The sequence below is a fragment of the Pristis pectinata genome, chromosome 10 (assembly GCF_009764475.1).
Source record: "Pristis pectinata isolate sPriPec2 chromosome 10, sPriPec2.1.pri, whole genome shotgun sequence".
Classification (NCBI taxonomy): Eukaryota; Metazoa; Chordata; class Chondrichthyes; order Rhinopristiformes; family Pristidae; genus Pristis; species Pristis pectinata.
In genome coordinates this window covers 41,585,065-41,612,758 of record NC_067414.1, presented here as the reverse complement: position 1 = coordinate 41,612,758, position 27,694 = coordinate 41,585,065, and the positions used below count along the sequence as shown (strand labels likewise).

The window sequence follows — 27,694 nt, the reverse complement described above, 5'->3', positions numbered from 1 at the left end:
CCATAAATCAGGAATCACATCAGAAGAAAATGGTTATGATTCCTCATCCACTGCTACTGTAACCTTGCTTTATCTCAGTTATCTATTTCAAGTTGCAAAAATAATGCTAAGGCAAATAACTGAAAGATGTCCGGCACTTTTCTGAAGCACTATTCTTGCTGTTTCTCAGCAGTAAGAGCCACTTTGCGTCTTCTCATCAGCTTCATTCTTATTTCAGTTATATTGTTATCTTTCACTGAATCCTGAAGAAGTTGAACGTCCACCTGCAGACGAACCTGGGAATACAAAAAAGCTGCCATCAGATGTTTGAAAGACTGTTGGGTTTTCATTGTGTATTGTGTTGGTGGATTTCCTCAGGCGTTCTCCCAATTTGCTGCAGGACCTTCAGTAGAAACCTGCTCTGTTCTTGTAAAAATGGTTTCTGCCAAAGTTACAGTGGCAAAGCAGGAGTTCTCAGAAATTTCAACTATAACTCATTAGACCTAATAGCACAATAAGAGGCAACAATAATGGGCTGGATATTTCTGGAGTGATTATTTCAGTACATGTCCTGTCAGTTAGTTATTTTCCCATTACTTTTTTTGTTACCCTGTAAATGCTGCAAGTGTGAGCCAAAGGCAGTGTGAAGCAGCAGTGTGTTGAGAGTACGGGGGCAATGAGATTTAAAGACTAAGTACAGAGTGGATGGAGACAGGAGGAAGTGCAAACTAGACTGGGTGAATTCAGAGTCAAATCAAATACAATGCAGAAAAGGAAATAAGAAAGATTAAATCAGAAGATGGAGAAAAAAAGACATAAAAGGATTAAAAACCATGTTAATATTGGCATTTTTAATTTCTCCAAGAGCAGGCCATAAGAATGTGACACTAATTTAAATCATTATGTAGACCAAAGAAATTATTTGGCAATCACAGACAATTATCACTGTTAATAACTAGCCTTAAATTTCTGGAGCATGTTTAAATGTGCAGATATAGCAATATCATGAAACTCATGGGGATGATGAGTGCAAAATATTTGTTTCCACAATTTGCAGTGAAGCACTACAAATTAACTGTGCTTGGGTGAAGCACTGCAAATTGTCCAAAAACTTTTGTTGGTTCAAAATTCACAAGGTGTTGCTTCCTTGCCATATTGCTGTTCATTTTACACATTAATAACGCTGTACTTCACCCAAGCAGAGTTAATTTTCTATCAGATTCCAGTTCCACAGCTACAGCAATGATAGCAGAAAAGCCCAACTAATACTGTACAAGCATGCAATGTGGATTGATTTTAAAATTCAATTACCCCATGAGATTGTAACTTCTTGTGAGGTCTTGTTACTCCAAAGGTGTTTGATATACACTGAGGATCTGGGATGTCTTGAAGGATTTAATTTGAGGTGGTTGGCAGAGGTGGCAAAAGGGAAGAATTAAAGAGAAAAGGGTGCTTCATTATTTGCAGATTGTAAGACCACCTGTTGTTTGGCAAATAAATCTTTGACCCAATAAACACTGTAGGGTCTTCCCCAGCAGAGTGAAGATGTATTGTTTGGGGTTTCTGCTTGAAGCATCTGTAATGTCTATACATCTTTACATTTTATTAAAATGACTCCCCTTCCTTGGATTAAAGGCTGACTCTGTCCCTGGGCAAACTTGCCTCCTAGCAAGGGTCTGTAGAAATTGAACTTCATTAGTCCTTCTTTCTTCAGATTTTTGTGCAGTTCAGCAAAGCAGGCAATACAACCTTTGTTATGAATGGTGAGTAAGTGAATATAAATGTTCCCAGATGTGACCTCTCGCCCTTTGCACTGTGAGCAGAATCTCATTGACTCTGTTTGAAGTTCAATCCAATCTATCTATCAATCTTAACTATCCCACAGATGTTCTCCCTGGAAAACAATTGATAGAAGAGATTATACTGGGTTTGAACTTGACTGTATTGAATCACTTAGGTGGAGGAATGATGAAAACTTTTTTCCCCTCCATTCTCTTAAAATAAGGTGAATTAGGTGGATTTTATTTCCACCATGACTCACTCAATATTCAACCTCAAGGGAACACCACTGACCTCCATTCCAACAAACTATTCCCCAGTGGCACAGGAGGTGGCAAATGCTGGAAATCTGGAGCGACATACAAATGAGTTGAAGGAATTCAGTGGGTCAGGCAGCATCTATGGAGGGAAACGAGCAGTCGATGTTATGGGCCGAGACTCCTTATCTGGGCTGGAGAGAAAGAAGGGAGGTGGGGAGGTGGCCAGTATAAAAGGTGGGGAGGGGGCGGAGAGGAAGGGGTGGAGCAAGACCCAGTGGATGATAGGTGGATCCAGGTGGGGAAGGGGTGGGGGAGTGAGAGGTGAAAGGGGGCTGAAGAAGATGGAATCTGATGGGAGAGGACGGTGGAACACGGAATATAGGGAAGGATGTAGGGAGGGGAACCAGTGGGAGGAATGCGTGGGGGATGGGCAGATGGAGAGGTAGGGTAATGAGGGCCAGTTGGATCAGGAGGAAAAAAAATGGGGGAAGGGGCAGAGGGGAGCAGTTACCAGAGGTTAGAGAATTCGATGATCATGCCATCAGGTTGGAGACTACTAAGGCGGAATATGAGGTACTGTTCCTCTAGTCTATGTCTAACCTCGACCCTGCAGTGAAGAAAGACATGGACAGTGTGGGAATGGGAAGTGGAATTAAAATGGGGCTGGCCACTGGGAAATCCCGCTGACACGGCGGGTGGAGTGAAGGTGTCGGCGAAACGGTCCTCCAATCTGCGTCGGGTCTCACCGATGTGGAGGGGGATGCACCGGATGCAATAAATAACACCAAGGGATTCACACGTGAGCACCTGCCTCATCTGGAAGGGCTGTTTAGGGCTCACATAATCACTTTCCGTTTCTTTCTGTCAATAAGCCAATTTCTTGTGCATGCTGCCATTGCACATTATTGTTTAGGCTTTGACTTTGTTGACAAGTCAATTTTAGGGCACTTTTGGAAGTCTGCATGAATCATTTTGCACTCATCAATTTCCGACTACTACCTCACTGGTATCTAAATTGACTGGTAGCTGTTGAATTTATTCTTACTCACGTTCTAAAAATAGATGTAACATTTGCAATATTCCTGTCCTCTGACACCAACCTTGTATCCAAGAATAAATAGAAGATTATGGCCATTATCTCTCTGATTCCCACCCTTGGTGGCACAGGATGCATTTCCTTCAGACAGTGACTCTGCTAGTTTAAGCAGTGCCACCCTTTCCAGTGTCTCCTCTTTTAGCTCATTCAGCATCTCAATTACTTCCCCTTTTACCATTACTTTGGCATCTTTTTCTTGTTAAAAACAAATGTAAAGTGCTTATGTGGGATTACAGGACATACTTGCTGCCTCCATGAGTAGACTTCTAAACAGCCCACCCAACTTCTTATTCCACTTTTAAAATGTAAATGCTAATAGAAGATATTTTTCATTCTCTCTTATGTCAGGTTTGGTCAATTTTCATATTCCCTCTTTGTCCTTCTTATTACCTTTCTCATTTCTCCTCAGATCTTACTATCCAGCTTGGCCCTAACTTGTATTAACAATTTGAAGTCTGTCATTCCCCCTCCCCCCACCATCTCTCTGCTTCAGTACAGAATTTGAACCAACCTTACATAGAAGAACAATTGATGTATAATTCTCTGTCACCACATGACCTATTGTATTTAAGGTGACCCTTTGTTACGGCAATCCATACTAATCTCTTATCACCTTTACCTCCTTCAAATTTTTATCTAATCCTTGTAAAAATTGGCCAGTGTTTCAAACATTCCATTTTGAAAGTACTTGTGCACCAATAACAGTTGCATCAAGTATGCTCCTCTTTTCAGTGTTGCCTTGATGCTTATACCATTTTCAGTGCCCCTCTCAGGATCCCACAGATCATGTTGGAGTAGAGCAAACAGGAGTGCTTTTCGGGTATTTCCACATAGTCCCTCAGTGGGTTCTTCTCCAAGAATAGTGAGCAGTCATCTCCAGCTAGAGTCCAAAAAGTCACTCTAGCAGTCACACCAAGGTACATCTTGAAAGCAACCTGACAACCAAAAATACCAAAATGTTAGTCTGCTTCATATGACATTAGCTGAAATACCTGGGGTAAACTATCAGAACTGTCCTTTATCAAAACCCTTCTGCAGTATGTACTATGTTACTATGTTAACCTTTTTTACTCATTATTTTCTCCTTGCCATTTTTCCTGGTCAAAGGCAAGTATGCTGATATTGATGTCTAGAAATGTCTTAGCAATCTGTGAAGATTTCAATGAAGTGTACACTCCAATAGTTAAGAAAACCTCAGTTTTTCAAAGTTCACTTTACATTAGTTAGCAAGGTACACATAATTAGAAGAGTGTCGGGAGGAGGAGCTGAGCAGAGGCCTGAAAAAGGAGACATTTGTGCAAGTTGTGTTTCTGATCGGCTAAGTGTGTGGCAACTCAGCCAAAAAAAGGAAGGTAAGGTCAAGTGGAGTGGTCATTTTGGAGCAGCCTTTGTAAGAGTGAGCCAGTGTAGGAGTAGGATTTCTGAGGCTTTGGCTAAAGAGGGCTTTGGCGAAGAGACACAGATGAGGAGCAGATAAGGTTTTTACCTTCCTGCTATTCTGTGACCTTTGACTTAGTGTAGACAAAATGGTCCTCCTTCAAGATGTGGGATGTCAGGGAACCTCGCAGTCTCCCTGATGACTACATCTGTGGGAAGTACACCCAGCTGCAGCTCCTGACTGCCCAGGTCAAGGAACTGGAGGTGCAGTTACATGTACTCAGGATCATCCGGGATGCTGAGAACATCATAATGTGAGTTTTAGTGAGGTGGTCACACCTTTGTGCAGGGTACAGATAAGATGGGTGACCACCAAGAGAAGCAAGGGTAGGCAGACACTGCAGGGTTCCCCTGTGGCCATTCCCCTCAGTATCAGGTTTATTTCTTTGGATACTGTTGGGGGGGAGGGGGGTGGTGGATGACCTTTCAGAGGCCAGCAGCAGTAGCCGGGTCAGTGGCACTGTGCCCAGCTCTGAGGCAAAGAAGGGAAGGATGAAGTCAGCCAGAGCAATAGCGATAGTGGATTCAACAGTAAGGGGCGCAGATAGGTGTTGCTGTGGCTACAATCGAGACACCAGGATGGTGTGTTGCCTCCCTCATGCCAGGGTTAAGGATGTCTTGCAGTGTGTACAGGACATTCTGAGGGGGGAGGGTGAGCCGCCAGAGGCCGTGGTCCATATAGGTACCAATGGCATAGGCAGGAGCAGGGATGAGGTCCCGCAAAAAGTGATTTTAGGGAGCTAGGTAGAAAATTAAAAAGCAGGACTTCCAGGGTTGTAATCTCAGGATTACTACCTGTGCCACGTGCCAGTGAGGTGAGAAATAAATACATAGTGCAGTTCAATATGTGGGCTAAGGAGCTGGTGCAGGAGGGAGGGCTTCAGATTTATGGATCATTGGGCTCTCTTCCAGGGCAGGTGGGACCTGTACAAACAAGACGGTTTGCATTTGAACTGGAAGGGAACCAATATCCTCGCCGGGAGGTTTGTTCATGCTACTTAGGATGGTTTAAGCCAGAGTGGCAGGGGAATGGGAACCACAGCAGCAGGGCAACAGGCGGTAGGGTTGAGGGCAAGAAAGATGATATGACAAGTAAGACAGAAAGGAAGGACAGCAAGGGACAGGCTAATAAACACGGTGGGACTGATGGGCTGAAATGTTTTTATTTCAATGCTAAGAGTATCATGGGCAAGGATGATGAACTTAGAGCCTCCATCAGTATATGGAACTATGACGATGTTGCCATTACAGAGATCTGGTTGTATGAAGGACAGGACTGGCAGATTAATGTTCCTGGGTTTCTTTGTTTTAGACGTGATAGAGAGGGGGGGTAAAAGAGGTGGAGGGGTTGCACTACTGATAAGGGAGAATGTCACAGCAGTACTCAGAGAGGACACACTGGAGGTCTCATCCACAGAGGCAATTTAGGTGGAGCTCAGAAATAAGAAAGTTGCAACTATGCTGATGGGATTATGCTATAGGCCCCCAAATAGTCACTGAGAGGTGGAGGAACAAATGCCCAACTAATCTAATCCCTCCTGCCTACACAATGCCTGTATTCCTCCATTTCCTGCACTTTCATGTGCCAATCTAAAAGCCTCTTGAATGCTTCTATCATATTTGCCTCCACTACCATCCCTGGCAGCGCATTCTCACCTTAAGTGCATGCTCTCTGGTATGAGATAGTTCAACTCTGGGAAAAAGATTCCGGCTGTCTACTCTATCTTTGCCTTTCATAATCTTATAAACGTCCATCAAATCTCCCCTCAGCCTCTGCCGCTCCAGAGAAACGACTCAAATTTGTCCAAGCTCTCCTTATAGCACATGCCCTCTAATCCAGGCAGCATCCTGATAAACATCTTCTGCACCCTCTCCAAAGCCTCCACATCCTTTCTGTAATGGGGTGACCAGCACTGAATGAGATACTCTAGATGCAGCCTAACTAGAGTTTTATAAAGTTGCAACATAACCTCCTGACTCCTGAACTCAATTCCTTAACTAATAAAGGCAAACATGCCATATGCTTTCTTTACCACCCTATCAACTTGTGTAGCCATTTTCAGGGAGCTATGGACTTGGACCCCAAGCTCCCTCCGCTCATCAACACTGTTAAGGGTCTTGCCATTAACAGTATACTGTCCCTTTACATTTGATCTCCCAAAGTGCAACACTTTAGTTGGCTGGTTAAGCTCCATCTGCCATTTCTCCATCCATATCTGCAACTGATCTATATCCCACTGTATGTTTCGCCAGTCTTCTATGCTATCCAGAACACCATCAATCTTTATATCATCTGCAGATCTACTAACCCACCAATTTAAGTTTTCATCCAGGTCATTTATATACAGTATATCACACAAACAGCAGAGGTCCCAGTACAGATCCCTGCAAAACACTACTAATCACAGACCTTCATCCAGAATAAGTCCCTTTGACCACTACCCTCTGTCTTCTAAGGGGAAACCAATTCCGAATCCAAATGTTCAATTCACCATGGATCCCATGCATCTTAATCTTCTGGATGAGCCTCCCATGACGGACCTTGTCAAACACCTTACTAAAATCCATGTAGACAACATCCACAGCTCTACCTTCATCAATTACCTTTGTCACCTCCTTGAAGAACTCAATTGAGTTAGTAAGGCACAATTTGTTGCGCGCACAAAGCGATGCTGACTGTCCCTAAATAGGCTATGGTTTTCCAAATGCTCATAAATCCTATCCCTAAGAATCTTCTCCAGTAACTTCAATACTACTGATGTGAGACTCACTGGTCTATAATTTCCAAGGTTATCCCTTTTGCCCTTCTTGAATAATGGAACATTAGCTACTTGCCAGTCCTCTGGGGCCTCACCTGTGGATAGAGAGGACATGAAGATATTGGTTGAAGTCCCAGCAATCTACCTCTTGCCTCTCAATAACCTGTGTTATATCCCATCAGGCCCTGGAGACTTATTCACCGTAATATTCTTTAAGAGACCCAACACTACCTCTTTCTTTATCTCAAAATGCCCTAGCATATTAGTACACTCCACACTGCTCTCATAATCTTCCACGTCCTTCCCCTTGATAAATACTGAAGCAAAGTACTCATTTAGGACCTCTCCCACATCCTCTGACTCCAAGCACATGCTCCCTCCTTTATCCTTGAGTGGTCCTACCCAGTCCCTAGTTATCCTTTTGCTCTTGATGTATGTATAGAATGCATTGGGATTCTCTTTAATCCTACTTGCCAAGGCCTTTTCATGGCCCCTCCTGGCTCTCTTAATTCACTTCTTGAGTTCTTTTCTTATTTATAATCTTCAAGGGCTCTGTTTGATTTTAGCTTCCTCAACCTTACAGACACTTCCTTTATCTTCTTGCCTAAATTCACCACCTCTCTCATCATCTTACCTTGCCTTGCCATCCTTATCCTTCCTTCTTACTGGAATTGAAATGAGTTTGTTATTGTCACTTGTACTGAGGTACAGTGAAAAAATTGTCTTGCACACGATTCAAACAGATCAATTCATTACACAGTGCATTTTGGTAGTACAGGGTAAAGCAATACAAAATGCAGAGTAAAGTGTCACAGCTACAGAGAAAGTGCAGTGCAGGTGGACAATAAGGTGCAAGGTCATAACGAGATAGATTGTGAGGTCAAGAGTCCATCTTATTGTACTAGGGAATCATTCAATAGTCTTATAACAGCAGGATAGAAGCTGTCCTTGAGCCTGGTGGTACGTGCTTTCAGGCTTTTGTATCTTCTGCCTGATGGGAGAGAGGAGAAGAGAGAATGTCTGGGGTGGGTGGGGTCTTTGATTATGCTGGCTGCTTTACCAAGGCAGCGAGAAGTATAGGCAGAGTCCATGGAGGGGAGGCTGATTTCTGTGATGTGCTGAGCTGTGTCCACAACTCTCCACCATTTCCTGCGGTCATGGGCAGAGCAGTTGCCATAACCAATGCATAATGCATCCAGATAGGATGCTTTCTGTGGCGTATTGATAAAAATTAGTGGGTGTCAAAGGGGACGTGCCAAATTTCTTTAGCCTCCTGAGGAAGTAGAGGCGTTGGTGAGCTTTCTTGGCTGTGGTTTCTATGTGGTTGGACCAGGACAAGCTATTAGTGATGTTCACTCCCAGGAACTTGAAGCACTCAACCCTCTTGACCTCAGCACCATTGACGTAGACAGGGTCATGTGCACCGCCCCCCTTCCTGAGGTCAATGACCAGCTCTTTTGGTTTGCTGAAATTGAGGGGAAGGTAGTTGTCATGACACCATGTCTCATTCTCCTTCCTATACTCCGACTCATCATCATTTGAGATACGGCCCAGTTCGGTGGTATCATCTGCAAACTTGCAGATGGAGTTAGAGCAGAATCTGGCCATGCAGTTATGAGTATATAGGGAGTAGAGTGGGGTGCTGAGGACACAGCCTTTTGGGGCACCATTGTTAATAACTGTGGTGGAGGTCATGCTGCCAATCCTCACTGATTGTGGTCTGTTGGTCTGAAAGTCAAGGATCCAGTTGCAGAGGGAGGTGTTGAGTCCCAGGTCCTGGAGTTTGGTGGAGAGTTTGCTTGGTATTATAGCACTAAAGGCGGAGGTGCAGCTCTTTACATGTTTTTGAATAGCATCATTCATCATCAGTTTGAGTTTTTGTTGTTAGTTAACTTGTCTTTAATGTTGAATTGTAAGTCTTGTCCTCTGCCTAATATGTGCCAGCTTTCTGTTGGTACATTAATGATTTGGTTTCTAATAGACCTGGTTTTCATAAGACCTGTACTGTGTAGTTTGCCTTTAAACACACTCCCTAGTTCCTGCCTAATACTCTCGTAATTTGCCCTGCTCCAATTTAATACACTCCTGCAAGGTCCATGCTTATCCTTATCTATAGACTCAGTGGATGACCCCTCCATTATGTCCCCTCTGAGTGCAGCTGTGATATTGTCTTTGATTAACAGCGCAACTCTCCCCTCCACCCCGTTAACACCTCCTCTTTCGTTTCTAAAACATTGAAACCCTGGAACACTAAGCATACATTCCCGTCCCTCTCTCAATCAAGTCTCTGTTATGGCCACAACATCATAATGCCACGTACTGATCCATGCTTAGTTCATCATCCTTACCCATAATAGTCCAAGTATTAATATACACACATTTCAACCCATTTGTCCCATTGTGTCTATTACCTTGCTCCTGCCTGTTCTTATAGGTCATGACATCTACTTTCCTCTCAATCCCTCCGCCTTCTAACGTGGTCCTCTGGTTCCCATCACTCTGCCAAACTAGTTTAAACCCTCCTGAGAAGCACTGGCGAATCTCCCGGCCGGGATATTGGTTCCCCTCCAGTTAAGAGACTTCTACCTTCAAGATCATGCTTTTCAGCCTCTTTCCTAACTCCCTCACTGCACAGGACCTCTTCCCCCCTTCTACCTATGTCATTGGTGCCAATGTGCACCATGACCTCTGGCTTCTGACCCTTGAGAGTGTTCTGCAGCCATTCTGAGACATCCGTGACTCTGGTACCCAAGACTCAACACCCCATCCTGGCGTCTCTTTCACAGTCACAGAAGCTCCTGTCTGTCCCCCTAACTATCAAGTATCCCATCACTATTGCTCTGCCTGACATTACCCTTCTCTGCTGAGGCTCCGAGCCAGCCACAGTGCCACTGACCTGGCTGCTGCTGCTGTGCCCTGATAGGTCAACTCCCCCCTCCCACCCCCTCAGCAACATCCAAGGGGGTATACTTGTTGCTGAGAGGAATGGCCATAGGGGGACCCTGCACTGTCTGTCTCTTCCCCTTACCTCTCCTGGTGGTCACCCAGCTATCTACAGTCTGTTCCTTAGGTGTGACCACCTCATTAAAATTCTTGTCTACGGTGCTCTCAGCATCCTGGATGATCCCAAGAATGTCCAACTCCAGCTCCAGTTCCAGTTTCGTCACACTGTCAGTCAGGAGCCGCAGCCGAGCGCACTTCCTACAGGTGACGTCATCAGGGACACTGGCAGTCTCCCTGATCTGTTTCAAGAACCTGCAGGATGTACTTGTATGTGGAGAGTCCAACCAGAGGAGAGACCATACTGGACCTAGTTTTGGGAAATGAGCCAGGCCAGGTGACAGACCTGATAGTGGGTGTACATTTTGGGAATAGTGACCACAACTCATTATGTTTTAAGGTAGTTATGAGTAAGGATAAAATTGGATCTTACAGGAAGGTACTAAATCGAGGGAAGGCAAATTACGACAGGGTAAGACTGGAGCTAAGGGGCGCTGACTGGGAGCAGCTGCTGTCGGACAAATTCATGTTTGACATGTGGGAGTTGTTTAAAGACCAGCTGAGCAGAGTTTAGGATCAGCATGTTCCGATAAGGAGTAAGGACAATGATGGCAAGGTAAGGGAACCTTGGATGACCTGAGGGGTCCTAAATTTATTCAGGAAGAAAAAGGAAGCTTATGTAAGGTTTAGGAAGCTAAATACAGACTGGGCCCTTGTGGAATATAAAGATAGCAGGGAAGTGCTCAAGCAGGCGATTAGGAAGGCCAAAAGAGACCACGAAATGTCCATGGTAAGCAGGGTCAAGGAGAATCCAGAGGTATTTTATACATATATTACGAGAAAAAGGATAACTCAGGAGAGGGGGTAGGTCTGCTCAAGGATAAAGGAGGGAATTTGTGCTTGGAGTCAGAGAAAGTGGCTGAGATACTAAATGAGAACTTTGTGTTGGTACTTACCGAGCAGAAGGAATCCTCCATGGTGAAAACAGAGTGGGGCATTATTAATGTGCTTGGACATTTTGAGGTTGAGGAAGTAGTGTTGGGTCTTCTGAAAAGCATTAAGGTGGATAAGTCCCCAGGGCCTGATGGCATATATGCCAGAATATTGAAAGTAGCAAGTGAGGAGGTTGCTGGGGCTTTAACAAAGATCTTTGTGTCCTCACTAGCAACAGGCAAGGTCCTGAAGGACTGGAGAGTAGCAAATGTTGTGTCTTCCTCAGGAGGATTGTCGAAGATTGCAGAGGGATATTGATAGGATGCAGAGCTGGGCTGAGAAATGGCAGATGGAGTTCAGTCCGGAGAAGTGTGAGGTGGTACACTTTGGAAGGACAAACTCCAAGGCAAAGTTAATGGCAGGATTCTGGGTAGAGTGGAGGAGTAGAGGGATCTGGGGGTCCGTATCCACAGATCCCTGAAAGTTGCCTCACAGGTGGATAGGGTAGTTAAGAAAGCTTATGGGATGTTAGCATTCATAAGTCGAGGGATCGAGTTAAAGAGCCGCGAGGTAATGATGCAGCTCTATAAAATTCTGGTTAGTGCACACTTGGAGTACTGTGTCCAATTCTGGTTGCCTCATTATAGGAAGGATGTGGAAGCATCAGAAAGGGTGCAGAGGAGATTTACCAGGATGCTGCCTGGTTTAGAGAGTATGCATTATGAGGAGAGACTAAGGGAGCTAGGGCTTTACTCTTTGGAGAGAAGGAGGATGAGAGGAGACATGATAGAGGTATACAAAATATTAAGAAGGATAGATCGAGTGGAGAGGGCACCAATGCTTAATACAAGAGGACATGGCTTTAAAGTAATGGGTGGGAAGTTCAAGGGAGATATCAGAGGAAGGTTTTTTACCCAGAGAGTGGTTGGGGCATGGAATGCACTACCTGGGGCGGTGGTGGAGGCAGGTACATTGGTCAAATTCAAGAGATTACTAGATAAGCATAAGGAGGAATTTAAAATAGAGGGATATGTGGGAGGAAGGGGCTAGATAGTCTTAGGCAAGGTTTAAAGGTAGGCACAACATTGTGGGCCAAAGGGCCTGTATTGTGCTGTACTGTTCTATGTTCGAGACAATACTTTAGTCAGACTTGGAATATGAAAAAACTGTCCTGAAGAAGTTCTGAAGAACTGTCCTGAACAGTCCTGAAGAAGGGTCCTGACCTGAAACGTTGACCGTCTGCTTTTCTCCTTGGATGCTGCCTGGCCTGCTGATTTCCTCCAGCATCTTGTTGTTTTTTTCATCTAGATTCCAGCATCTGCAGTCCTTTGCTCCCCCTGCACTTGGAGTATTGTGTGCAGTTCTGGTCACCCCATTACAGGAAAGATGTGGATACTGGATAGGGTGCAGAAGAGGTTTACCAGGATGCTGCCTGGATTAGAGGGTATGAGCTATAAGGAAAGGTTGAACAAACTTGGGTTGTTTCAGAGACAGAGGGGAGACCTGATAGAAGTTTATAAAAATTATTCAAGGCATAGATAGGGTAGACAGTCAGAATCCCTTCCCCAGGGTAGAAATGTCAAATACCAGAGGACATGCTTTTAAGGTCAAAGTGGGATATATATAATAGAGAGATAGATAAATAAGTCGGCAGTTTGGTGGAGTTTGAGACTTTTAGATAGACACATGAATATGAAGGAAATGGAGGGATATGGATGATACACAAGGAGGACATTTAGTATAAATTGGGATCAGATCAGCACTATATTGTGGGCCAAATGGCCTGTCTGGTACCGTACTGTTCTATATTCTATAAGCAGGAGTAGGCCATTCGGCCCTTTGTGCTTGGTCTGCCATTCAGTAATGTCAGAGCTGAACTTTTACCTCAGTGTCCCCTTCCAGATCAGCTGGCTGGGGTACTTGCAGACATTTTTAACCTCTCCCTACTCCAATCTGGAGGTTCCCAACTGCCTTAAGACCACTATCATCCCAGTGCCAAAGAAAAATAGGGTAAGGTGCCATAATGACTATCGCCTGGTGGCTCTGACATCCACCATCATGAAGTACTTCGAGAAGCTGGTCATTGGATACATCAACTCCAGGCAACCAGTCAATGGAAACTATGAAACTGTGTTCCAGCAATAAATCAATCAGTTCACACAGGAAGAAATTAGGTGGAAAATTAGAATACAAAACATAGATACACCGAGAGTCTGAGCTGCAGTTCCCCCTGGATTATGCACATGTGCATCTTTTATCTCTGAGATCAATGAGGTTGGTGGATCATCAGGAAGACACTTAAGCTACATTGAGCTAGATAGTCTATGCTACTTTGGCTGTTTATTTTTGGCTAAAGCATCCAGAAAATCTGATGCCAATTCACCACTGTGCAGGGGTGGGGAGCAGTGGGTGGCTTCTGCTTCCTTACCCTCAGTGGGGCAGATTATTGCCCATGAAGGATGTCAGGCCTTTTCTCTTTCAACATAGGATCTCTTACATTGAATACTGACTGAAGCAAGGGAGTTGGGATTCCTAAGTTGGCAAGTCCATACCACTAGTTCTGTTGCTGACTTCACTGACCTTGGAAGGGATGAGCACTGGCCCCACCTCTCACAGGGCCCTTCTAGAAAATCCCAGGAATGATAGAGACCAGGTACAACTCCAATCAGAATCCCAAAGGAAATTTTGGGTCTAGAGGTGCAAAGGTCTAACAAAATCAATAAAATATTGAGATAGAGTTATTGATCTGATTTGCCAGTAAGCAAAGGAATGAATATTTGCATTTCTGAATCTCCACCTGGCATACTGTGCAATAGTTAATGCACAGGAAATGCAGCTTTATTATTAATGCAAATGCACTTTATTGACTGAAATTTAATGCTATTCAAAAGCCATCAATATTTAAACTGATCTATGTATCACATCAGGATTGATAATATCTTGCATTTTTTGGATGCACTTGTGTATATAAATAAAAGGCCAATGTTAATGCAGGCAGGGGTATTAGGAGGGAGAACAGGACAGTTGTGTACTACGGAACCTTGGGTCCTCTCAAATTTAATGGAACCATCTGATGCAGCCAACCAGATCAAAAGGCTGGTGGAACAGCAAATGCATTGTGAATAGATTGCAAAATAGAGTCAAGGAGGGGGTAAAAACTCAGGAGTTCCATGGTGAGGGGAGGATTGGAGGCCGAAGAGTAGGGAGATGAGAGTGAGGGCTTGATAGGGGTGGTGGGCAGTGGCTGGATAACAGCTCCCATAAATGGGGTCAGAGCAGAAGGCCAGTTGGGTGGGGAAGGTCATAGGTGCTCGTTGGAGAGATTGGAGCACAGCCGCACGTTCGGGGAAGGTGAGAGATGTCAGTGTGAGATTGGAAGGGTGGCAGAAGAAATCAGAGGGGCAAGAAGGAAGATGAAATAGTTGAGGGGTAAGATCAGAAGGATTGAAGGGGACTATGTTAGGAGGACTGCAGAGAAGGGAAGGAGGGAGGGATCAGAAAGACGAAGTGTGGGGCAGTACATTGAGAAAGGCTGGGAAGGTGCGATGCTACGGCTCGGAGGGAGATCAGTTTAAAGTACCAGGGAAATAGATGGGAAGCAGGTCAGTGTACTGAAGCTCTCTTGCTCATGCCAGCCCACAAGCAGTGTTGGGTGGGGGCTTACCACTTGCACACAGCACTCACCTTCTTATTAGATGTTCAAGGCTTAGGAAGCCAGGCTGAACAGATTAAACATATCTAGAGAGAGTATCTGTGTCATTAGTGCTGCTAAATGGCATTGGTATAGATAGGTACTTGATGATCAGCATGGACATGGTGGGCCAAAGGGCCTTTTTCTGTGCTGTATGACTATTATAAAATTTACATGAACAAATCAATTTCTGGGAACACTTTGGTCATTTTTTCCTGCATCTGTAAAAACTGGATGGGTGCATCAGAATAGGCTGGGCATAGGTTTGAGATTTTTAACGTTTCACGTGGCCCAAACCCACCGATTTTTGAGGTTAAAATTCCTCCTGATGCATGCAATAAAATGCTACCTTAGCAATGACTTCTGCTGTTTCATGAAAATTACGGCATTGCGTAATGCTTGACCGAGCTAGAAAATCTTCCACCAGCCTTGAGCCTATATTGTGTCCCCTTTAAAGAAAACAAAGAGAAAAGCTGTGAGAAATTGTTTGCATGAGGAGAAGGCAAAATGTAGAACTCGCTACCACAGGAAGTGGTTGAAATGAATGGCTTAGATACAAGAGGAAACTGGATAAGTACATGAGAGAAAATGGAAATAGAAAGAAAAGCTGAGGTAAGGCAGATAGAATGGACAAGATAGGTATGGTGTACAAATGGCCTCTTTCACTGCTGTATGTTCACTGTAATCCTTGGAGAATTACAACACTTCAAGAACTACTAGGCAGAAGTAACAATTTGCAATGATTTAATTTGAGGCAAGGCCATCTCTGATGACTTGCTTCTATTCCTCTCTAATCACAGCCCCAAATCTTTTCCCATCACATCTTCCTCTGTATCTGCTTCAGAAAAGAAAATTCTCTTGAAAACTGCCTTGATCAGTTATAGTAACTTTACAGGAAATTCCATTTATGTCTCTATCCCAGCTTTCTGCCAATCTTCTCCAGAATTATGGCAATCGATAAGAAGATTTCCCAGCTAAGTTCTTGAAGAACTTGTTCAATTGCCTCAGCTGCTTTAGGCCTCTTTCCTTATCTGTCCCATTACCTTCAACCCTGGTCCTGAAATGAATGGTACTTTCCTTTCACTTCACCTCCTTTAAGTGCCCTCTTAGAGATCAACACCTGAAATCCTTCATAAAGTTTCTACCTCACCCACAGGAATTAAAGCCACATTACTGGCTGATCATACTATCTATCTTCATGTAGCATGAGAGGAGTACATTCCATTCTTACCAGTGTAGTCACAGTCAGAACATTTCCACCAATGCTTTCTCTTCCCATCCCCAGACTATTACTTCCTAAACACTTGATAGAGTCAGCTTATCTATGTGGACTGATGCAGTAGTTCACCTCTGCCTCCTCTCAACCTGCCCATTGCCTCTGTTTATAGAGCTGCTTGTCCAACACCCAATTTAGGATCATCTACAATTTCTTTCAGTTATTAATTAGGGGAGCCAAGGCTTGTCCTTTACCACCAATGCAAACCATGCACCTGTATTCTTCAATATTATTCTCAACTGCCTAAGGCTGAAATTGACCATTTTCAACTTTAGCCTCCAGTACAATATCAAAATATCTCACCATCACGAACTCCTCCAAAACACAGCATATCTGCTCCTGAATCATCCTTGCCATTCTATCATCCTTTATATTTGGCAAAATTCAGTTTGTTGAAAGGTCTGCAGCCCATATCCTAATTCTTGCCAAATCCTGTTCATCTATTTTTGCCCATCTGTTGATTACCTAAGTTGGCACTCAGTTCTCCAGAACCTTAATATTAAAAGTCCTATCCATTTATTTCAATCTCTTCATATATGGGCTCTTCCCCATTCTATAATAATTTCTGGACCTTTAATGATTCCCTCCTCTCCAGCATACTCACTCAACTTAGTCCTCTGAACTCTGGTGGAACCTCCAGCCCTGAATACCATTAGTGATCACATCTTCAGCCACAAAATTCCACTCTCTCAAATCCCCTCCCTGAAGTTCCTCTGACTTTCCAGCTCCTTCTCCTCCTCCACATCCCTATTTAAATTCAGCTCGCTCCATCTCAAGTTTGAAATGTTTTTTATTGTTTCGCAATTCTGAAGTGCTTTGGGGGTAATTTCTAGCATACTCTTGTTTTTCTCTCTCAGGAGACCAGATTTGAATTAGAAAGACTTGCACTGAGCATGTCACAGTCTCAAGTCATCTCTAAACATTTTAATGAAGTAGTCTTGAACTGTTGTCATGGTCGGAACTGCAGCAACCAATTTACCGTGTGTCCACAAACAGTAATGTGATAAACAATTGTATTGAAGAACAAATAATGACCAGGACACTGGAGATAACTCCTGAACTATTGCTATCTGGTATTGAAGAACACAATATAAAATAAAATAACAATTATCATTAATGGTGATATCAGGGTAGAGATTTCTGCAATATTAATGGGTAAACATTTACCACAATTGTGTGATAAGACTGAATTTATACCTCTACATTTTCAGGACGTAGTATCTCCCTGAATGAGCAATATAATGAGAAACTGAGGACCAGCAGACTAAAATGTTTTGTCCTTTAAAATGCAATCTGTTTGATTCTCCTCTGCCATTTTAGTGGAGGTGCTTCACAATTTGAGTTACTGCTGTCATTAAAATGGTGGGAGGCAGGTGGGGTGGGTGCTGGGCTTGTGGAGTTGCATTTAAAGTCTGCAAAGCCCTTGAAACATATCCCACTGAGTCCCAACATCATTGTCTGGGTTGTTACATGTGCATTTAGAATTCCCAACAAGTATTAAAAGCATCCTACCAGACTCTCCGTAGTTGTTGAGATGTGCTGTACAAAAAGCAAATTAAAAGGTTCATAACATGGAGTTGGTAGGGGCAATGACAGTGTGAAGGAATGCCATATAAATGAAGGAATACACCAATATCACAAAATCACATTTCTAGCCCATAATTAGTTGCTGTCCTGGGACTAGGCTGGCAGAGTTGCCTGCCAATATACCTTCTTCTTAAAATGTTAATGAATTTGCTAATTGAATGCTCAGAAGTCCTTATTTATACCTCTTTAAATGGCTTGCCTTCTTGCAAACTAGTTTGAAATCATTTTTCCAAAGAAAGGATTTCAGCTATGTGTTCAAACACCATTCAAGTGAGACTGTAAGAAAGAAATTACCCTTTCTGAACCTCAACCTTATTCTACTCAGACACACAGCCAACTTTCCACTCTTTCGTCAACAATTGTTTTATGTTCTGCCAGTGAGCCACTTAACTACTTTGAATGGCTTGTCATTGCCAAGGAGGGAAAATAAGCTTAACTGTGAGGAGGTGGTTATAACCCTGCAGTCTGGACATGTAATCTCTCACCTCAAGGGAAATCAGTCTTGCATGTTTCCCTTTAATTTTATCATGCAGATGTTTTATGAAAGGCTTACAGGAAATTTATTTCATCACAGAAATGCAACAAAATTAAAAGGTTTAGTTTGTGGCTCTTATCCTGACTGATGATTTACTGTAAACAAAATTAACTAGTTCTTAAAATTTCCTAAATTGAATCGACAATTATTGTTAAAATATTTCACTAAAGTATAAAGCTTAGTAAATTTGAGTCACTGACAAACTTATTATTTAAGGTTTTTGCTTTTCTCTGTTGGTTCTTACGAATGTTAATGTGCAACTCACAAGATAGATCTCAGAAGATGCATGAGGAGTGCTCTAACAAAGAATAATTTTATTTTGCTCTGGTAAGTGGTTAATTTAGTGAGGGTCAGAAATCCTGACTAGTTGGGACACTGCTTGTGGAAATAACCAATGGTATTATAGTCCTTTCTCTAACCTGAATTCCAATCTAGGAGTGGAACCATCCATAATTTACCCTATATTGTAAACACAGATTATTCCATCTAAGAGCGCCAAGAAAATAGATCCAGAGGGCATAGATGGAAATTAATCATAAGTGAATTTAGAACACATTTCAGGAAAAATATCTTTACCAAATGCTAAAATAATTTATGCTACAACTACAGAGGTTGTGAGGAAAGTACAGTTTTTGACTTACAAGTTCTTAAATTATGTGTCTTCTATTTTGTCTTGTGCATTGGCTGGAGTTACAACCAGATAGATCAGCTGCCTCAAATGTTAGAACAGATCCTACACTTGAAATCTCCAAAACCATTAAACCACATGCCAGTTTCATCAGTCAGGGTTCATAACATATGCATTTTGAACTCCCAGCAAGATTAAAGCCTCCCACTAGACAGCCCATAATTGGCAGTGATGGGATTTCCTGTGTGCACACAGCAACTTAAAAGTTCACAACATGCACTGAAGATAGCTGAGCCTGCTGTAAAATTGGAAACCATGGTGGTACAGCAGGTAGTGTTGCTGCCTCACAGCTCCAGCATCCCAGGTCTGATTCTAACCTCTGGTGTTTTCTGTGTGGAGTTTACAAGTTCTCTCTGTGATCATGCAGGATTCATCCCTCTGACTTGGTTTCTTCCAACATCCCAAAGACAGGCTGGTTGGTAGGTTAATTGGTCATGGTAAGTTACCCCCAGTGTAGATGAGTGGTAAGAGAATCAGAGTGGAGCTGATGGGCATATGAGTGTGAAAAGGTCACTGGCAAATAAGTTGGGGAATGAGATTGATGTGAGAGCCAGCATAGACTTGTCAGAAAAATATGATCATAAATATGAGAAATTCAAACTTGAAAGTCTGACATCACACCATACCAAAAAAAAGTAATGTGCAGGTTTGAAATTTGATACCAACAAAGGTTTGTGAACCTTGACTCGATTATTTTCTTAATTTGACCTCTCTGGGTTCTGAAGCTGGCTAGAGAAGCATATGGTATGTTTGAGCTCAAGGGTGCTGGAGGTACATTTTGGTATTCCAGGCCACCCCACCCACAAAAGAAAACTGCACAGTACTTGGTAAGATCTGGTGGTCATAATGAGTGCCCAAAATTCAAGGCATATGAATATTGTTGTGCAAGAACTTTTGAGAATCAAAGGCTGTGGTTAGGTCACTCAGATATTCCCATCAGAAAGGTGTTGCACAATGTTGCACACTGTTGCATAATGGCTGTGGTTCCATGCAAACATACAAATAAACCACACAGCACTTTCACTGTTTAACAAGGATGCACTTCCACAATACACACTTACCATCTACAAATCAGAAGTCAAATTCATATTACAATTTCAGACTTAAAAGTATTTCTTGAAATAATTCTGCCAGTAAGCTTTCATTTCTTCACATCAGGGCGAGATGAGACTATAGAAATCTTTAGGAATGAAATCTTAGGCTTTTCCCAAGATCAGAGATAACATTGAGGCACAAAAGACTGCAGATGCTGAAATACTGGAATCTGTAGCCACGAACATGATGCTGGAGGAACTCAACTGGGCCAAGCAGTGTCTGGGGGGTGGGTGGAGGAACCGTTAGGGTCAAAATCCTTATTTTGGGTCAAAACCCTGCATCAGGACTCAATGCCAACCATTCCTTTCTCCTCACAGATACTGCTCAATCCACTGAGTTCCTCCAGCAGAGGTTTATTGCTCAGAGATAATATTATCCTTTTCCCTAATGTTTCTTCTCCCCCACCGTCCCCAAACAGCTCAAGGAATGCATCTCTGGGAAGAAGGCGAGGGCCTTTCCAGCTCTGCTTGCAGCCAAGAGGAGGAGGGGGTCACAACAGATGCTGGTATCTGGAGCAAAATGCAAACTGCTGGAGGAACTCAGTAGGTCAAGCAGCATCTATGCAGGTAAAGGGATAATCAATGTTTCAAGTCAAGGTCCTGAATTAGGACTGAGAGTGTAAAGGGAAGATGGCCAGTATAAAGAGGTGAAGGGGAGGGGTGAGGCAGGAGCTGGCAAGCTATAGGTAGATCCAGATGAGGTGGGGGAGGGTGTTCTAATGGGCAGATGGAGCCAGGTGGGGGAGGGAAGAGAGGAGATAGTGACAGAGACTAGGTGATTCATGGAGGCCACAAAGGCTGCAGATTATGGAATCTGATATGAAAGGAAGGAGATGAGTGAAACCAAATAAGGAAGGGATGCTGGGCAGATGGGAACAGAAGGGGGACGGGAGGGAATAGGGGGCAGTGTGGGTGATAGGCAGACAGAACCAGGTGGGGGAGAGTAAAGAAACTGGGTAACGCAGGAGGGTTGTGCAAGAGGACCTGGGTGGATTAGAAAGGGAGAGAAAGGAACAGGGGAGGTGTGGGTTACCCAAAATTGGAGAATTCAGCATTCATGCCATTAGGTTGTGGAGTACCCAGGTGGAATATGAGATGCTGATCCTCTAGTTTGCACTTGGCCTCACCCTGGCAGTGAAGGCCGAGGGCAAATAGGTCAGTGTGGGATCGGAGAGAGGAGTTAAAATGCCTGTGCATGTTCCATCAAGCTCTTCAGTCTCTGCACACCATTAGCCCACTCCTGACATCATATCACTCTAACTCCACTATGGAATTCCTGGGGATGGTGAATGGACAGCAATAAATTCTGGCAGACTAGCTCACATAATGTCTTTCACCTATACTGTGACTTTAGACAATCCTTCCCTGGGATCAAACCTCTATTTTGGGACATTAACCTTTAAGCTTCCACTTGTCCTGTCTAGAGCACAATCTGCCCCACTGAGAGACAACTGTACCAACCAAGCCAACTTCCAGGCAGGGACCAAGTTAGAAAAAATTGTAAAGACACAGCATGTGTGAATGATATTATGTGGCCAGATCTGCCACAGTTCAATGCTGTTAAGTTGATCACACTTTCTTTGCCACTATTGTAATTAGCTCTTTTGGAATGTTTATCCTTTGTGCTTGTACATTTTCCTGGCTGCAGCAGTTTGAATTTCTAGTTTTTATTGTTCTTGACTTCACTACACCCACCATATATTGACACTAGTAATATAATCAGTGGGAAGTGCAAAGCACACCAGTCCACAAGTAGTTAATCAGTGAATTTGAGTGGCAGAAAGAGCAAATGGTTCTTAACCAACTTTTCCTCTTCAAAATTGCAACATTGGGATCTTAAATACTATTATTGGCTTTGTGGTATATTTTCTCCATACATTCACTTCCCCTGACTATTGTTTTCTTCAGTTCTTTTGTACCACATCAATCACCACAGGGCTGGTATCCAAGCTCTATATAAACCAACAGCTGGAGGTGAAATTCTTGAACACTGACATTTGGAAAGCATTTTCAATTGGTGTTTTCCTTATTTCCTAAAATGTTTATAGGAAGTTCAAATCACTACAAAATGTTGTCCAACAAATTCACAATTGTGATCAATTCTTGGCATTGAAAATCAGTTTGCGAAACAGAATTACACAAGGAACTCATGAAAATTGAAAGCAATCTATAATCCTACAATTCATTTCCATAATTGTCAGGGTAGAATTCATACATTTGCATACTCATTATGGAACTTTGTGATCTGGAAGCAGATATTAGGAATGTGTACACATTGGGGCAAGTTCCATATCAGAAGGATAATTTAGTGATATATCATACAACATTTCAAGATATCACGCCAGAATGATGAAATCCCATATGTTAAAAAACTTACTCAAAGGGTAATTGTATGAAACTTGAAATTTGAGCAGGTGTGTTAGATGAAGAATACACTGCCACATGAATGGAGCAATTCTATGGCCATTCTCCTTTGATGCACAAGGTATTGTCCATGGGGTGCATATTTACCTGGGAATTATACCGGCCTCACACCAAGCAATTCATCTATCTTGCACTGATAACTTCTTACAGTCCTGTAAGTGTTACTTACATTTTATCAAGCTCTTTATTGATATCTTCATCATTTTCATAGTCTTTGCACAGCTGTTCTACTACAGTTCCATATGTGAGTACAATGAGTTCAATGCCCTGGAGAGTAATGAGAGCACTTTAGGAAAGTAACATTTCGGTAGAAGCAACCCATTTATTGTCTTTGTAAATTATTTAGATGATGCCACATTCTACCAGTCAAATTCTTCAATACTTTATTAAATAAAGATCAAGCTGAACTGTGCTGGTTATGGCCCATTGCCAGGACTGGGCACACATGCTCTTTCCACACCCATATAAACCTGTTACAGATGCACAGGTGGGCCTCCTGATCTGGAAATATCCAGCAAGATGTTGCTTGGCCTCTGCAACAAACAGGTTTCAGGGGGCATGAATCCACCTATCACTACCCCCAGATCATCCCTGATAGGTTTTGACAAAATGCAAATCTAGGGCTGGAACTTTGCCTTCTGTCAAAGTACTTAACAAATTTAATACTTTTCAATGTCTTTATCAGTTCAAGATATTCAGAAACTACTATTAATATAAATAGTTATCATAAAAATATTTTAATCATTTAAACATATAATATTCACAAATCATCAAAAGTTTAAACTAAAATAAAATAACTAAAAAATAAATCAACTGCCTTTTCATTTAGCAGGCCAAAGATTTGTGTTAATGACAGATTTTTTTTGGGTGTCCTTGGAAGGTTTATCAAGGTTGGGATTGGATTTGTCTGATTAGGTGCATTGCTATTGTAAAGATGTTAGAAAGTCCAACTGTGGGCCAGCCAAGGGGGAAATGTCACTATCTTGAGTTGTCTCACAGGAGATATAACTGACTCTTCATTTCTCTGATAGTCAGCAGGTCAATACAGCCAAGTACAAAATACCTTCATTGCTGAGTCCTAGTCTAGTTCCCAGCTTTCCAAAAAACTTCTGCCACAGCTACAGTTGGAATGCCCCAGAATAACTATGAATTTTTGGAACCCATTATGTCTTATATGAGCAGACTGAATGACAGATTGATAAGCTCCTCTGGCGCATGTTCTGCAATTCCATTTATTTGTAGAAAAGGTTTGGTCAGTTATCATCTACACCAAGAAGAATAATGCAAGTTATTGAATGTAAGAGTTTTGATGAATTATGTTCTTTACTTTTGAAAATGCTTGTTGGTCCATATAGTCGTTGAGATGTGCTGGGAGAATTTTTGGACATTTTGATAATTTATGGCAATACATGACATTATTAGAGGTGTGAAGATTCAGAATGCATGCAATGTTCCAGAAAAAAATTGAGATGTAACAGAAAGGATAATACAGGATAAATCATCATCTTGATAAGAAAGGATCATTAAGTAATTATTGAACTTCACCTGGAGTTTAGAATGACTGCTATGATGCATTTCATGCATTTTCACTTTAGGTAAGCAGTGAGAGCAAAAGTAATACCATTCTTCTGAAGTCCATGTTTTTCAAAGAATAGCATACAAAATCATGCTACATTTTTGTGTTATGTTATTAATACAGTATAGCTGTGTCTATAAAAGAAAAACATACTTGGCTTTAAATTATTGATCTAAAGGAATCAATTGCAATCTATGAAGATTTCACACATACCATGTGATGTGCTGAACCTGTAGATGACGAAGATGGCAAATGCCAATCCTAAAGGACAGAGCACATAAGAGAACTGATTCTTAATGACAATCCAGCTAAAGTACAGCTGTAGTTTTAGCACCTCAAATGATATCTGTGATCTCCTAATGTGTTAAGTACGGAAATCAAAACAAAAATTATTTGCAATTAATTCAATCAGATTGCAAGGTGGAAAATATTAGCTGCTCAGTTTACTAGCATTGTCTGCTTCAGTGAATTTTTATGAAGATGAAGCTAACTTTGTGGTTAATAATGTGAATAGTATGGATTTGTAATATTAGTTTCAATTTGTAAACTAATTACTGAAGGCATAGTAACCACCATTTTAACAGTAAAACTATTTTCTAGTCATCAATAACTATCTTTAAATAGTGTTACAGCAGTGCCCCAAGTCTGCCTAATGCTGATTGTGAAAGACCTATAAAGATTGAAACCTTAATAGCAAAATTCCTGGATCAATGTTGACAGGTTTCTGTGCGTTATGTGGAGGTATGTGGTTCAGCCACTGTATTATAATGATCTCTTGCAGGTTCACACAGCTGCCAGCAGTTAGCCTTGCAGGTGCAATTTCTGCATCTGGCATTTTAAAAAAATGTTTATTTTTCTGTCATTCTACTTGCAAGTTGTACATAGTTCTAGGCACGGTACATTACTGTTATTCTGGATGTAAAATTAATGCAAGGAATAACTTTGATAGATTGAATTATATGGATAGATGGATTATATGGTTAAAGGAATTATTCTAGCATATGTTGCATGTTAGGAGTGAACTTTGGGAAAATTACAGGTGAGCAGCTCAAGAATTTCCATTTCTAGATCTCATGAATGCTGCAATTTTTTTTGTAAAAATAAGGCTGAAACACTGGGAGTTTATTGAAACATTTAACACCTAGATACATACAGTCTTATTCCGAGGTGATATTCAAAAAGGTAGGTTTCAGGACACATGGATGCAGCACAAATAATGAAAGGTTAACGTATATTTAGCTGTAACTGAATCATTTCCAATGTCACTGCCCGTAACTTATCCGATGGAGTATATCATTCATCTGTTGTAAAAGTCACTCAATACTGTTCCACTGAAATCAATGGAACAGAAATTTATTAGATTCGATAAAGAGTGGGTTCTGCCAGGTTACAGTCCATACAACAAAGTTGAAAGTTAAGCTCAGAGGCAGGAGATAATGAATTTATACTATGCTTCCTGCTGAGGCTGTAAGTTTTTACATTTTCAAAATAAGGTGATACTTTTTAGGTAAATAAAGGTTTATTTAAAGGTATTTAAGATGGACAGGAAAAGTGACTGGGTTTGGCACAACAATGGGACTGCTCTTTTTTGATACTGTGTAGTTCTTTGGGCTGGGAAGACATAATTGGTGGGGGTGGGGTATTCATTAATTTCACTTACTGCTGTATCATTCACATCATTCGTATCTGGTGCACTGTGCAAACTTGGAGCTCTAATAAAATCATATTTAGAACAGGAAAAGTTTGCATCCTTATTTATGATGTGACTAACATCATAACATTCTTATGATAATTAAGGGTTTTCATCAGATCTCAGTGAGGAACTGAAGTCTGCCTTCGCTTGCCAAGTGTGAAGCAAGTTTCAAAGGAAGTTTTCAGTATCAGCTCACAAAAAAAGCAGCAGACTTAGATTTGATAGCCTTCATAACAAGCAGTTGCCAAAGAATAACTAGGTCTTAACTAATTTGAGGTTCCCCAAGTATGAGCTACTAAAGGTCACATTCCTGTCATTAAAAACACTAATATCCTTTCCTGTTTTTCAAATTAAAATAACATTTCCATATCATACCATCATTCCAGTGGATTGCAATGCTTGCAGTCCAGCTAATGCAAATCCACCAAATATTTCTACATTTCCTAAATTCAATCACATACTGTTCTTCCCAGCTGCTTTCAGCTCTGTTTTTAATATCAGAAATAGGTTCTAGAAAAATCAATACAGCAATATACATACTATAAAAAAATTCTTAAGTATAAGACATCAATGATTTTAACAGTATTTCTTCATGTATATTCCATTAATCTAAAAATACTTGATTTATTTTAGATTTATGGCAATATAATTGTTGAATTTCTATTTTATTCACATTAGTTAGAGACAGTAAGAGAAGATTTCCATTACTTATCTTAACCTTCACCCCCACTCAAAACAAAATACTAAGATGGTGGTGAAACCGATTCCTACATTGAATGCAGCTACTTCAATTCTGCATGCATTAAACTCAGTTAAAACAGTAAGAAAAATTACATGCAGTAGTAATGACAGATCTTACTATTTTCTGCTTTTCTGGTCTTCTACTTGATTGTCGAGACATGGTTTATTGAAATCTGTCATATAATATTCATTATCCAACTTTTCAGTTTAAGTACATCTTGTAGTTCTCTTTTCCTATGATCAGTTGGGAGACGGATAGCTTCTGATTTGTCTTCTTATTGAAGGTATCAAGAGCATTGAAGAAATGAAAGCACACTTGGTATCACAAATGATACCAATGAAAATCTGCGAAAGCCTAAGAAACATCTCCCCCTATAGGCCTAAAGGACCAAAATCAGTTCAATTTTCTGTTAGAGTTGATGAAATCATTTAGAACTAAAATGTGTCACTGAATATCAACAAAACTATAAAACTATAAAATTATATATTAAAACAGCACCATATTTGTTTTGGAAGAACTGATAGATTTCACTAAGCTGAACAAACAAGAAAACACCTCTTTTGAATGTCAAACCAATAATATGTTACTGACTTTGTGTGCATAATCATGTAATTCATGAGGATCACTAAATAACAGGCATTTCTAAAAACTGTAGATGATCAAATTTGTAATTATTGTCATCGATATAAAGGCTATAAGTAGTACAATTTGAATGCAATTATCTATGGTTCAAATCCAAAAGTGAATTGCCTGGATGAAAATTGTATGGTTGGTCACCTTAATTTTTTGGAGGCATAAATGCATTTTGAAAGCTGCAGAGAACATTCAACAGTAATGATTTAAACAAATATTAAAAATTAGCACTTATAATCTTCTTATAACATTCTATAACATTTTAGAACGAATGAATTGTTATTTTGGTGAGCCAATAGTGAGGCTCATCTGAACCACTTTGCCTGGCACAAATGAGATGATGGTAGCTTGAAAGCACTGCCAAATTCGCTTAGAACCCTTGAGGCACCACTACCTTGAGTAAGGTCTCAAGAGTGCCTCAAGATAGGCATGGTAACATGAAAATAGATATGCTGATGCAATGGTTAAAGACAACTTTAAAACAAAAATCAGCCCCAAACATTTCTAACCTT

The 27,694-nt window shown here is 41.5% G+C and overlaps 1 protein-coding gene across 2 annotated transcripts; it reads right to left on the bottom strand.

Moving 5' to 3' along the window:
* On the bottom strand, positions 1-26,820 carry LOC127575360 (trafficking protein particle complex subunit 3-like). Of its 2 annotated transcripts, XM_052025174.1 has the most exons (6): positions 26,667-26,820; positions 24,328-24,375; positions 22,708-22,805; positions 15,284-15,383; positions 3,867-4,049; positions 1-275 (listed from the first exon to the last, which is right to left on the bottom strand). In XM_052025174.1, exons 1-6 carry the CDS (start codon positions 26,706-26,708, stop codon positions 150-152), a joined length of 597 nt encoding a protein of 198 aa, XP_051881134.1. In that variant the 5' UTR covers positions 26,709-26,820; the 3' UTR covers positions 1-149. The 2 variants fall into 2 exon arrangements, with proteins under 2 accessions (XP_051881134.1, XP_051881135.1); XM_052025175.1 differs by lacking the exon at positions 24,328-24,375.
* Between the last annotated feature and the right edge of the window lie 874 nt (positions 26,821-27,694).